The sequence below is a fragment of the Taudactylus pleione genome, unplaced genomic scaffold (assembly GCF_031769625.1).
Source record: "Taudactylus pleione unplaced genomic scaffold, aTauple2 ptg000290l, whole genome shotgun sequence".
NCBI lineage: Eukaryota > Metazoa > Chordata > Amphibia > Anura > Myobatrachidae > Taudactylus > Taudactylus pleione.
This window is the reverse complement of record NW_028284692.1, coordinates 947,238-961,491: the sequence shown is the minus strand read 5'-3', so window position 1 is coordinate 961,491 and position 14,254 is coordinate 947,238. Positions and strand designations below refer to the sequence as shown.

Genomic DNA, 14,254 nt, shown 5'->3' with positions numbered 1-14,254 from the left:
GTAGTGGGAGGGGTTATAGGCTGGTACAAGACCTTAGATGTGTTAATAAGGTAGTAGAGAGCCAATTCCCCATAGTGCCAAATCCAGCTGTCATCCTTATGCAGATCCCACCAAATGCAACCCATTTCACTGTCATTGACCTCTATTCTGCTTTCTTCTCTGTGCCTCTCCACCCTGACTGTCAGTATGTATTCGCATTCACATACAGAGGTGTACAATATACATGGGCACGGTTGCCCCAAGGTTTCATAGACAGCCCCAGTATCTTCTCCCAGGCCTTGCACGACTGTTTACAATTTTTTCAACCTGCCAATGGATCTGTTCTAATTCAATATGTGGATGATTTATTGCTATGTTCTGACTCGTTTATGTCATGTTTGAAAGATACTAAACTTTTGTTGCTTCATCTCTCGCATACAGGACACAAGGTTGCTATGGACAAACTACAGCCGTGCCAATCCAGAGTAAAATATTTGGGACACTGTCTAACTCAGGGGTTATGACATCTCACAAATGACAGAATCCAGGCCATACAGAACATGACACTGCCGCAGAACCAGCAGCAAATTCGTACCTTCTTGGGAATGTGTGGATACTGTAGAATGTGGATCCCAGGTTTTTCTATTTTGGCCTTGCCTTTACAGGACTTTCTCAAAGCCCGATCGTGTCATACACACAGAGGAATCAGAGCAAGCTTTCCTTAATCTTAAGGATAGTCTGACAAAAGCACCTGCATTGGGAATACCTGATTATGAAAAACCTTTTGATTTGTATTGTACGGAAGCCAATGGTTGTGCTGCAGGTGTCCTCACACAAAAACATGGTGATGCCAGTGGGCCCGTTGCATACTGCAGTGCCCAATTGGACACTGTGGCAAGATCACTCCCCACCTGTTTGAGAAGTGTAGCAGCTACTGCTCTATTGGTGAGTAAAAGTGAGGACGTAGTACTGGGCCATGATATGATTGTATACACTCCTCATGCTGTATCTGCTCTGCTGAACTCTACCCAAACCAGACATGTTTCTTCAGCTAGGTTTACCAAATTTGAATTAGCTCTAATTGCACCTGCAAACATCACTGTTAAACGTTGTAGTACGCTGAATCCAGCAATGTATTTACCATATGTACAACATGATGTACAAAGGGTAGAAGGGGACGAGTTGCTGGCGGGAGGTGAGTTCAGCAGACATAATGATGCACACGATTGTATGGAATATCTAAATCAGACCATTACTGCTAGACCTGACATACGTGACACACCTTTAGAGAATGTAGATGTGACTTTTTACACGGATGGGAGTTGTCATAGACAAACAGACACAGGTGAGTTATGTACAGGTTATGCTGTTGTAAATGACACAGACATCATAGAAGCTGAACCTCTTGGTCCTCCTCACTCAGCCCAGGTGGCAGAGTTAGTAGCACTAACAAGAGCGTGTGAAATGGCAGCAGGCAAGTCTGCTAACATTTACACTGACTCTAGGTATTCGTTCGGGGTGGTGCACGATTTCGGGGCTCTATGGCATCTGAGAAATTTTATGACAGCAGCAGGCACACCAGTTGCACACTCCAGACACATAAAACAATTATTAAAAGCAAGTCAACTGCCCAAAACAGTGGCAGTAATTAAGTGTAAAGCCCATACATGTGAGGATGATCCGGTGTCACAGGGCAACAACAGAGCCGATGAAGCTGCAAAATGGGCAACAGGGTTAAAAATGTTTTCTCCAACTGCACAAATTATGTCTTTTCAAACAGTTGACATGCTAAAATTAATTGAGATGCAAAATTTGTGTTCAACTCTGGAGGGACGGACAAGGTAAGCCAGTAGCCCCCAAAGCATATTACCCCAGCCTGGCTGAGGCAGCCCACGGTCTGACTCATCTAGTAAAGCAAGGTATGTGTAAATTGGTGAGGGCATACTAGTGCGCAACGGGTTTTTCTTCCCAAGCAGAAAAGAGAGCAATTTCCTGTCTGACCTGCTTGAGGAAGAACATAGGGAAAGCGCTCCCTACCGAACCATCCCACATTCCATCAAATGATGGACCTTTCCAGGTAATACAAATTGATTTCATCCAATTACCACCCTGCAGGAACCTTAAGTATGTGTTAGTGTGCACTGACGTATTTTCCAACTGGGTTGAGGCCTACCCAGCGGCCACTAATACTGCTGCGTTTACTGCCAAGAAAATAGTTCAGGAATTTGTATGCAGGTACGGTATCCCTAAAATCGACAGTGACAGGGGTACTCATTTCACAGGTGATGTTTTTCAAAATATGTGTAAGCTGATGGGTATTAATAGCTGACTTCACACCCCCTACTGACCGCAAGCCAGCGCCAAGGTAGAGAGGATGAACGGGACTATTAAAAACAAGTTAAGTAAAATCATGGCAGAGACTGGACTAGGATGGACAGAAGTGTTACCACTGGTTCTGCATAGTATAATTACCACTCCTAGACCCCTCTAAATCTGTCCCCCTTTGAAATACTGTTCGGTAGACAACCTCATTTGATTATAAGTCCACAGGAAGACTTGAAGGGTAACAACGAGGTAACTGTAAGGTATCTTATATCAATGAGTAAGCAGTTAAAACAACAGCAGCAGAAACTGAAATTGTTGTCCAATGATATGTCTGAAACTAACTGTCATGATGTTGAACCAGGAGAATATGTTATGATCAGAAATTTCTTGCGTTCAGGTTGTTTGACTGATCGGTGGGAAGGTCCATACCAGGTGCTGCTGACAAGTACTACACCTTTGAAGGTGGCTGAGAGAGATACCTGGGTCCATTCTACTCATTGCAAAAAGGTAATCAACCGGTGGAGAAACAAGTCGGAGACAAGGCTGATAACGTGGACCTGTCTATCGCGAGCTTATTCCGGGAGGATTGAAAAGGTCGTAGTGAGATACCTGAACTAAAAGAAATTTGTTGTGACAATGGACTGGCCTGCTGTGTTCATTTTCATATTCTTTTCCAGAGTTTTCACCATTCTGGTTGGTTCGGGGATATCCGGTTTCTGTGATGAGGGCCCAATTGAGGAGATGGGAGCTGATGGCAGTGCTGATGGAGTGGAGTCAGGAGGAGTGCAATGCCAATCAGGGGAGTGTCTGACCAATCTCAGTACTGTTATTGTTAAGAGAGCTATAATTCCGGATACTCGGGGATGGTGTGGAGGTTTATCATCTGAAGATTCCTGTATTTGTGAGCTTTGTGGGTCCCTAGTTGATGAGAACTGTATTCAACGGTGCCAGCCAAATATAACCCATACTGGGGTGGGTATCCTTTAGAGGATTATCATAGCATGGTAGGCAAAGTGTTAAATCAAACTGATTGCTGGGTGTGTTCACATGTGCCACATGGACAGCATAACGTAGGGTTGGTGCCATTTCTGTTGAATATCACGGAAATTTTAGAATTACAAAATGTGAAAACATTGGATGGAAAATTCCTCTCATCCAAACCATCTCATTTCAAACTCTATCAATTCTAAGTAGATAGATCACTTTTGTGTTTAAACATAACCAACCCCAATAAACCCGGGAGTTGGGAAGTGACGGGGAATAATCAGACGATGACCTTCTCAAAGAGAGCTGATAATGAGTCCATAAACCATGATCTGTTACGCTCAATTAAATCCAGTGGGAATCATTTTAGGTACTGGTACACATTGAGTTCCACCAAAGAAATAATTGGTAAGGTGCCAGATTGTTATTGAGCTAAAATAATACAACCAGAGACTTGCATGTACCAGATGGAAGACCCTGAGATAGGATTGTTTGCAAGGGAAATGTGTTTAATGATAATGATACATACTATTCCTTATGTTCTTCCCGATAATGTGTATTTTATATGTGGAAGAAAGGCGTATAAGTGTCTCTCCCCGAGTTCCGAAGGTTTGTGTTACCTGGGAAGAGTAATCCTAGAAGTTATGACCCTCACACATGTTGAAATGCTCGGTATCCATAAAAACACACCATCACCATATCTTCACACGCAGTATGAACACAGAGGCAAACAAAATATGATACCTGGTGACGTGCATAAAGCCACTCAGCTAATTAGTGAGACAACTGGCTTCCAAGTTTTAGTCACACTGGATCCCACCAGAATCGCTCGGGGTACATTAAATTTTAGACATATTCAGGAACTTGCTAAATTGATAGATAATATCACTGAGATGTATGATGACACATTCAGGTATACAGGGAGAGAATTGCAAGCGTACAAAAAAGAACTGGTGCAACACAGACTAGTGCTGAATTATTTAACTGCTGTTACTGGAGGGTATTGCGTAACATTGGCCACCCAATTTGGAGTAAAATGTTGCACCTATGTCACCAAGGATACCAGTGACCCCAAAGAGGTGATAGACCGGAAGATGGACGAATTTCTGCAGCTAAAATGGGAGTTTCGTAAGAACCATAATGCTTCAGTGGCTGAAGTAGGGGAGAAAATAGAAGGATGGGTCTCATGATTGAACCCAGTGAAATGGTTCTCAGGCCTAGGGGAATGGGTCCAGGAAGTGATCGACAGCATAGGCAAATTCTTTATCCTTATACTGATTGTCATCATAATAATTGGCCTATGTGTCCGGTGTGTTCCTATTGTGTTGAAGTGTGGAAATTGTAAAAATAGAGTAAAACAAAAGAACGAAATTATGATGGTGGTCAGTAATGGCAATATGAATACTGAGGTAAATATAGAACTGCACTACAACCCTGAACTAGGAAACACCATCATCTAATGTATTATATTTAGACGTGCATAGAATGTATTATTGAAATGTTACTTTTGAAACACCTCAGATAATGTAAAGTCTCAATTTCCCTTCAAGACTGCCTTTATAGGATTGATGCATCCCCACATCACCCCCATGATCTTCCAAGATCTGCGGTGTGCGTATAATAGTAGTCTTATGTCCCCAATCATAGACACATTATTGATGGATTAAGAACCACCTTGTGCCATCCCATAATAACACTAAATAGTATATAAATGTAAGCCTAAATTATATTTTAAAATCAGATTGTGATAGCATGTTGTTCGCTATCAAAGGGTGGACTGTCGAAGCTGGATAATTGGCTGAGACAAGATCAGCTTAAAATTAGATCGTAACTATGCCATCTTGCGACTGGCCGCAAGATGCCATCTTGTAAATGAGATCGCAAGACGCCATTTTGCGAGTGGCCACCCAGCGCCATTTTAGCTAAACTCACAAGTACATATGGCGATGTTACTGTTAGCATCATGCAATTGCATCTTACACCATTCCTCATACACACATAAATACGCACAATTGCGCTGTTAGCTAGTCGCACATTAGAGAATGCATAAGATCCTGTATGAAAATGCTGTTTATTAGCGTCATGCGCACGCATCTGCCCCAAGTTAACTAGCGTCTTTCTATCAAACCCCACATACTTACACATTACATATTTACATACAAGGTTCCATAAGCTTTAAAGTATAAGATTCAAGTTTGTTCATTTATTATAATTGCTGTGAAATAAAGGTTATTTAGTAGCTCAGGTTTAATACATAAGTATGCCGTGCTTTGTATTATATTGATCTGCACCCTCTCCACAGCTTCCCGGTATCTTTGGTGGGAAGATCGCAACATGCACTCGCAACTTAAGGACCGCAGAGACTTCAAGCACCGAAATGTACATAATAAGACCAACTGTTAGGATTTGCATGAGGCTGGAGACAGAGGCTACTAGCTGCCAGAGGCTGGACTGTGTCTATTTGAATCAACCTGTTAAATGCTCTGTAACAGTTGCCTCCCCCTAGGGGAACCAATGGCATCAGCAACCAGCCTTTCTATTGTGTTGTCTATTTCTGGGGGGGTATAAATATGTGTGCTCTGACCCTGGGTTGCTAGTCTTCTTGCTGAATGCTGATTGACGGAGGTTTCTTGCTGATGCCGGGATCTGGTCCAGAGCGCATGCGTATGTATAACTGAACTTGGGTCTGTATAATTTCTTTGCGCTAAATTGTACTTAGATCATAGCGTGTAACTGACTGTACTTTTTCTTGAATAATACTTTGTGCTTTGGAACCACAGGTTCAAGGTCTGGAGTCTTTATTTACTATATGGCTGCGTACGCAAAATAGCGTCATCCTTAGAGGTTTATAGGATGGATATTAGAAGTTATAGGCAGGAGTGTATAGAGGTTCAAAGTCAGTATTGTTGTTCTCAATAAGAAACTTTTGGCAGGGCCGCAACTAGGAGGGGGTTAAGGGGGCACGTGACCTGGGTGCCGGACTTGAGGGGGTGCCGGGAAGAGGCTTCTGGGAGGCTAGGTTGCTGCTCTTGTGGGTTTGGAGCAGCATCTCGGCCATGAGAGGCACAGAGACACCATCAAGTCTAATGTGGTGCCGATCGCAAGCCAATCTGCAAAGCCTGCCAAGTCCGTGAGCTCCAATTGGTTCGCGAGCGGCGCCGCATTACAATGACTGCAGTACTGACAGTTCCCCAGCGTGTGGCAGCCCTGTCCTGTGCCACCCCGAGCTCACCCACCGCACGGCCCTGGCAGGTAAGAGAAGGGAGGTGGCGCCTTACTGTGGCTTAATGTGTAAGGAGTCTTACTGTGTCATAATGTATAAGAGGCATTACTGTGGCAGAATGTGTTGTAAGGGGCATTACTGTGTTGCATAAAGCGTTGTAAGGGACGCATTTCTATATATCTGCTTATTATTCCAAGTCGTACAGAACAAGGGTCTTTCTGTGAAATTGGGTGTTTCCGGGCTGAAACAATACAAGCGTGAGAGTATTGTGGGCATGTATCGAAGGCTCTGTGCGATTCTGAGTGGTGTGTCTGGAATATATACCAACACATAAATGCAACACACCTCTAAGTTTCCAATCGGATGCTGTCACAGCAATCAAACGTCCAATTGTCATATACACATACACACACACACTGATGCATTGCATCAATGTCACATACACACAGATGCATTGCATGAACGTCATATAAACATATACACACACGGATGCATTGCATGAACGTCATACACATACACACATGGATGCATTTCATGAACGCCATATACACACACACTTATGTATTGCATGAGTATTGCATTTTAACACCATGTATTGTTTGTTTATATTTCAACCTCTAATTCATATTTGTGATGCATGGTGAGAAATGGTGAACAGAATTGGTACAGTCAGCCACATGTACAGTTCACCATTCTCTATAGCTCCCTAGATAAAGAAAATGTGTTTAATGTTTTTATTTTCTATAATATGGCACATGAACAAAAGGAATTATTTGTAGATTTTGTTAATCTTTTTGTTTCACCACCTTATGTCTCCACTTGCCAATGTATCTCCTCATTCCAACCACATCACAGCTCCTGTAGTTGCACAGACTTGGCACAAATGGCTGGTAATGCTTCTGCCTTACAGTAGCCAAACACATTCTTCAGCAGAAGCTAGAAATGTTATTATACTACTTTATGTACCAAGAGTTCTCCACACCTCTGTAGACTGTAAGCTCATATGGGCAGGGCCATCTTTACCTTCTGTTTCATGTCAGTATAAATTACTTATTGTATGCCCTTATTATACAGAGCCTCATAATGGGCGGGATGCATGACGCATCGCATTCAGGTTGCAATGCATCCCGCCACTCTTCGCATGCATGCCGGTGTTAATTACGCCGGTTTGCATGAACAAAATCACAAAGGACAGCTCACTTGGTAAGAGCTGTCCATTGCGAATGAGGGACTTCCGGGTCTATGACACAGAAATCCTTCTGGTGTCATTTTGCGCATGCGCAGAATGACACACACACCGCAGGGGGTGCTGGGAAGGATCCAATTGGATCCCTCTCACAGCACTCTCCAAATAGAAGCCCCATGGCTTCTATAGGGTAACTGCATCAGAAGATGGCGTTACCCACCACATCCAAGCCCCGGAGATGCAGGTGTCCAATGATGGGGGCAGGGCTGGATTATTAGAGCCATTAACCCCGCCCCCACACTGCAAAATGGCGCAAATAAGGCATCTATAAAGAGAAGGCGGTGCCAAATAACACAATTATGATGGAATTGTGTCATATTGGACCCACCCACGGCCAGTGATTCCCAGCATTATCTCCCCATCTTTACCACTTCTGAAGGAAGTGGGTGGGATGCAGGAGGAGCACCAACTCTTCTAAGAGCCCGGGGGACTCCAAAAAAAATTTGCCAGTGTTTCAGAGGTTCCAGGAAAGTTGGTAAGTATGCACTAATAGTACAGCATGAATTTATAGATTCCATCTCCCTCATCTGTCTAAGAAACCTAAACCTCAAGATCATGCTATGGATCACTCCTAATATACATCTCTAAGCCACTTATCAGCCACAATGCAGTCAAACGTAATAGTAAACCTCCATAGAGCAACAATTTGCATCAGCCTCTAAATTTGCTGAAAGTAAGAATTACATGTAGGTTCCTTATGATCTATCACTTTACGATAAGTTAATAAAAGATTGTTCCTTACCATCCATGGTATGAATGGCTGGAAGACGGATATCCATCCTACCCCGATAGATGTGCCCATCCAAACCTTGAAGATCTACCTCCCTCTGCTGGTGTCAAGATGGAATTAGAATAAAATGTACGGTATGGGAAAGTACAGAGTATTGCGTAGAATAACAGGTTATAAGGAAATAAATAACAGCAGCTCTATATTATACGCAGCATATAAAATATGCCTTAAAAGCAGGGAAGAGGGGTAAAGAAAGAACCCATAGAAAATAAAACTATAATGATCAAAATGTAACAAGTTTTTGCATGTGTTGCAATTGATAGTAACATGTATATAATATATCCTAATTATGTCACTCATGATTAATTTCTCTTACCTTTAGGCCACCCATCATATATCCTTCCTCTTGTGGGGCACATGGGGTGATACCCTGCAGCCTGGTATAGCGCCGTTGAGAGGAGGTCAGTGTGTGACTTCCCCCGCAGCTTCGGGAGCTTGACATATATCCATAATCACTAAGCTCAGGAATGTGTTCACTAATTCAAAAAGAAAACAGCACAAAGGATGAAACCAATTTCCACTTAAGGTCTTCTAATAATTTCAACTCACACATGCTGGAAACTTTCGTACAGTTGCATGTTACTTAGACATGCCTAGAGACCAGAGAAATCACAGCAAAACATGTGCAAGAGCCTTGCGGGAGAACGGGCTATAGAAATAATAAAATAAATAAATTCTGATGGAGTAGGCGAAATATTCTGCAGAACAATTTGGGAAATTTTGCTCCTTTTTGGCCTTGTCGATAAACTTCCTTAACAAAGGTCCCTGTTTGGTTTTGCCATGCCTCTAACCTGCAGAGTGGTGATGGGTGTATAGGGCATTCATTACCATAATGAGATAGGTCCATTTTTAAATTATGCTGGGTCATACTTGCCGACCTTTTGGCTGCCCCTTCGGAAGGAAGGGGTGGGGCTTGCCAGGTTTTTGGGTCTGAGGTGTAATGATGCAATTTCACCACCGTAGCTGGGGGGCAGAGCCACGATGACACCATTCATTGAGTCATCGGCCGCCTGTGCCACCCACTTCACTGGGGAAGTGGGCAGCTATGGCCAGATGGCCCCAGCTTCCAGGAAACCTGTTCACCTTTCCAGGTGGCCAGGAGCACCACATGATTTTCAGGAGCCTCCCAACCATTCTGTGGTAGGCAAGTATGTGCTGGGTACAACAGCAGTAAACCATATTTTAATCCTTACTTATTTTCATGAGGTGCTATTTTATGATATATGCCCGTAATGTTGTGATGATTTTACCATGGTTCAATGTTATGTGCTGCTACTGCACACTTACGGAGATTATATCCCTGCGGATACACCAGCAGATTGGTATAGTCATCGTCTGTGCAGTAATAGTCTGGAACAGAGGTAGGCAACCTCCGGCACTCCAACTGCTGTGGAACTACACATGCCAGCATGCCACGCCACAGTTTTAGCATAACTTATCTGTAAAACTATGGCATGGAATGCTGGGATGTGTAGTTCCACAGCAACTTGAGTGCCACAGGTTGCCTACCCTGTTCTGGAATTATTTTGCTCTTTGGATATGAAGAAACAGGGCTAACTGCGCCTTCTTTAACGTTTGTAGGCATATCTGTAAGGCCTCTAGTTCTGTTAAGTCTGATGGAGTCTCGGTTTGTACAAAGATATTTCTTTCTGGATAGTGATGAAATGTTATCTGTCTAAATTATTTATGATATCTACAACCAGGACCCATTTATCTTTGATAGAGTGTAACCATAAGTGTGCATAATGCATAGTTCTGCTCCCTATAGTAGTGATCACTGTGATTTGGCATTTCACTTTTAATCTAGAAAGCCTGAAAGGGCTACCTAGGGACAGAAGGGACATCATAGCTGTTGTATTGCCACCCTGATTTATAACTTCTTGTGTCTTTTGAAATAGTAACATGATGAGGGAGGCTGAGAACCTGGATCTTCTTCAATCGATTTACAGTAGATCTCCTTCCAGAGGAGTTCAGTATCATGGGATCCTATTTCTACATTGTGTGTATCTCCCCCAATCTATAAGCGCGCAACTGAGCCTAGGGTAATACAGAATTTCTTTTACTTTTTCAGGAGATCTAAAGCTTCTCGAAACATGTCCTGTCTATAGGGTTTCTAAGTGGACCCCTATTTCCTAGTGTGGAATAGCAGTCTTAGCAGATGTGCTGGATATAGGGCTTATGCAGAGTTGAAGAGCGTATTTTGCGTGAGTTAACACTGTGCATGTGATGCCTCATCGTATGCATATTAATCACATCTACACTTAACAACCAAAGAGGCAGAACTGGGTTGTATTCCGAGGAATCGTATTGACAAATATGCACATTTTCTCTTGGCTTCTTTTGGCCAATATATGCCTTTGTTAATAGCCCTATAATTAGGTGTGAATTGCTGAAGTCTGGAGCCTTCATTCCCGAGCTCAGGCTGACTGCAGAAAGTGCTGGGATGGTGTACCCATCCGGCCTACCATGTAGGACGAGGCTCCCATATGCGATTGAGCTGTATTTGAATATAATCAGGATTAATTGAAAAGCTAAGTACAATTAGATAATTTTAATTAATTAACTTAAACTGTGTGTGTATTGTCATTAATGTCACTCTGTTGCTGCACTCCTGAATGCTTTGTTTCCACCGGAAACACCATCCAATTGTTGCACCAGTAACGATGGAATGACACTGCGGCTGACCAAACCAATTGTTTGGTGGCAGTATATTGAAAAACATTACATCACGTTATCCTGTATTTTCATATAACACATACTTCCTAGCATTTCATTAGTCGGGACAATAGTCTTGACTGATGGGAAAGTACAACAGAATCATGATTGTCTCACCTAAGTCAGGATATTTGGGAGGTAAGCACATGAGGCAGCATTGCATCCTCCCAGTAGTAAAGACAATGTTAACATTTTGCATGTCGGCTGTATTAATTTTTTTCATGCAGGTGAGCACTTGGCACCACAATCTTTCTGCATCAGTGTGCTTGGAGCCCACCACCCTAGAGGAACAGAAAAATCTGATGCGGCACAGGGCGCATTTAAGACCCGTTACGGATTTGGAATAGCGGAAGAGCACTCACCGGAACGCTGGACGGAGCGTCAGAGGTCTAACCAGGGCCGGTGCAACGTTTCTCGGCACCCTAGGCAAAACTGCAGCCTACTGAACCGCCCCCCAGCACCGCCAGCAATACCCACTTCCAGCCCATCAGGTGAAAGTGACGAAGCGTCATCTTAGTTTCAAAGCCACCACCTGAATTTAGTACAATAATAATGTCTCTCTTAGAGACATCCTTAATATTGTGATGGGCAGACTCTACGGCACCCCTCCCCCCAGATTCCGGTGCCTCTAGGCAGCTGCCTAATGGTAGACCCGCCCTGGGTCTGACCTGGAAGTGACAGACATATGACAGTCATTATTCAGAAGCCACGATGCAGCCATTGCAGCTGTCAGGAGCAGGTAAGTGACCACTGTGTCACCAGGGACAAAATATCGACATTCTAACATGTCAATATTTAATCAATGTCAAAATGATGAATGTCGACATGGTTAATGTCAACATTCTAATGTCAACAATATGACTGTTGACATATCTTACCACACCTCCTGTCTTCTATATATAGTTTTGAGTATGGTTTCAAATCACCTGCAAGGTTAAAGCTTCACCAAAATGACATATCCCCAACTAATAGAACAGTGACGGGTCCTCTGCTAGTACCTTTGCTGATCAACAGATTCCACCTGTGCAGTCTTCTCTCCAGGACTACGAGACAGGCAGTGAAGTCACAGTTGAAGGTCAGATCCAAGACTGTGTGCCGAGCAGTGGGCTACCCCCTTACCTGCTACCAGCAGCTATCTTTTGAGTGATATATATTTGTAAAGGTTGTTCCAGCGCAAGATTTCCTTTGATGAAACCACTGTGAAAAGGGCTGGAGAAACGCGTCAGTGACATTTTCCCAGCAAGAGGAATGTACTTCATGCTGTCAGGCTGGAGGCAAAAAACACAGAGAGAGTGCACCCCTTGCTCACTGTAAGCACAGTATTTCTGCAAGTCAGAATATATAGGCTCTGGATAAAAAAAATGGAGCTCCAGCACAAAGAGGCAGTGAAGAGGCGGTAAGAAACATGGGACAGTGAAAGCTCCATTGTGGGCAGCTGGTTATCAAATAGTGCATACAAATAGTTGGCACTTGTGCTTATAACAGTGGCACCTGTAAACCCTGTAGATCAGTGATTCCCAACCTCGGTCCTCAAGGCACACCAACAGTCCTGGTTTTAGTGATATCTATGCTTAAGCACAGATGGTTAAATCAAAATAACTGAGGTACTAATTAAGCCATCTGTGCTTAGGTATGACTAGCCTTAAAACCTGGACTGTTAGTGTGCCTTGAGTACCATTGTTGGGAACTCCTGCTGTAGATCCATACCGCTGGTTGTTTTTGGTGGATGACATCATGCTGGTTTTACATCTGATTATTAGAGACATTGGAATCTCTCTATGTATTTTAAGCAGTGGCGGATTTTACCTAGGGGCAGCAGCCCCCCCCCCCCAGTAAAATGTGCCACTTTAGTGAGCCAGTTGCAGTCCGTGAGTGCACTGGCTACCCAGGGACTGGCAGTGGCTTCCCAATGGAAGCTGTACCTGCCCGGCAGATGCAGGACAGGCAGGCCCAGAGGGATGTGTTTTCTGCCCCTGGGACTGCCAGTCAGGCTGCGATTTAGAAGAGAGCAACTTCGAGTGGAAGCAGCTGCTGCGTCTTTCGACTTCGAGGGGCTGCAGGCGATGCAGTCCCTCGCAGCCAAAAGAGAGTGCATTGCACTCTGGCTCCTAATACGCCTCTGAAAATAGCCTGGAACTCTATAAATATACTAATTTTAGAGCTCTGAACTTTGATTGACTTACTAATTATTTTTCTGTAAAGAGCTCCACCTTCACCCTTTGTGTAATTATGGACCTGATTCTGAGTCGGACGCAGCCCCATTTATGTCCGCAAACAGTGAGTTTTAGCAAAGTGTACATGTGCAAAAGCAAATTTACGCAATTTTGCATATTTTCGGGTCAGACAAATGTTGCCTGGAACCCCTCTTGCGTGAAATGTGCATTTCTGGGGGAAGCTGGTTGGCAACATTGTGGCCGTATGTAAATGATCAGTCTTGTGGCAGTGTCATGGGAGCAGTGTCGGACTGGGACATGAAGGGCCCACAGGGGAAATGCAATGGTAGGGGCCCACTGAAGGGAGGTGATGCATAGCTAAAGGGGTGTGGCCAGTGTCGGACTGGGGCATGAAGGGCCCACCAGGGGATTGCAATAGTAGGGGCCCGCTGAAGGGGTGTAACCATCTACCAAAGTGGGTTTACGTGTATGTGCAAATAGATGAAGGGGGAGTTAACTTGCGATAGACCGTTAGTCCTCTTAAATACAAGAGAAAGGGTTGTCCTGATCATTGCCAGACTAAGGTCCACATGGGCCTGGAGCTGAAATTTATTAAGGGCCTATTGTGTGGAGGTGTGACTACTGATGTGGGAGCGTGACCAGTGCAGTGTGGGTGTGGTCAGCACAGGGTGTGTGGTTTGTGCCACGGGGTGCAGGGGCAGGATTTTTATGGGGGGGGGGCGTTTCCAAATACAAATATATATTATGTATTGTGTGTATAGTTATTATATATATATATATATATATATATACACACACACACACACACACACACATAC

General features: G+C 43.7%; 1 protein-coding gene across 1 annotated transcript in view; it reads right to left on the bottom strand.

The window, feature by feature from the left end:
- QRICH2 (glutamine rich 2) overlaps positions 1–14,254 on the bottom strand; it is a 119,704-nt gene that overhangs the window by 15,343 nt on the left and 90,107 nt on the right. Inside the window, exons 13-14 of the mRNA XM_088482743.1 lie at positions 8,864–9,023; positions 8,500–8,587 (exon numbers count right to left, since the gene is read on the bottom strand). Of these exons, the coding sequence (XP_088338869.1) occupies positions 8,500–8,587; positions 8,864–9,023 (248 nt within the window). The remainder of the gene's footprint in view (positions 1–8,499; positions 8,588–8,863; positions 9,024–14,254) is intronic.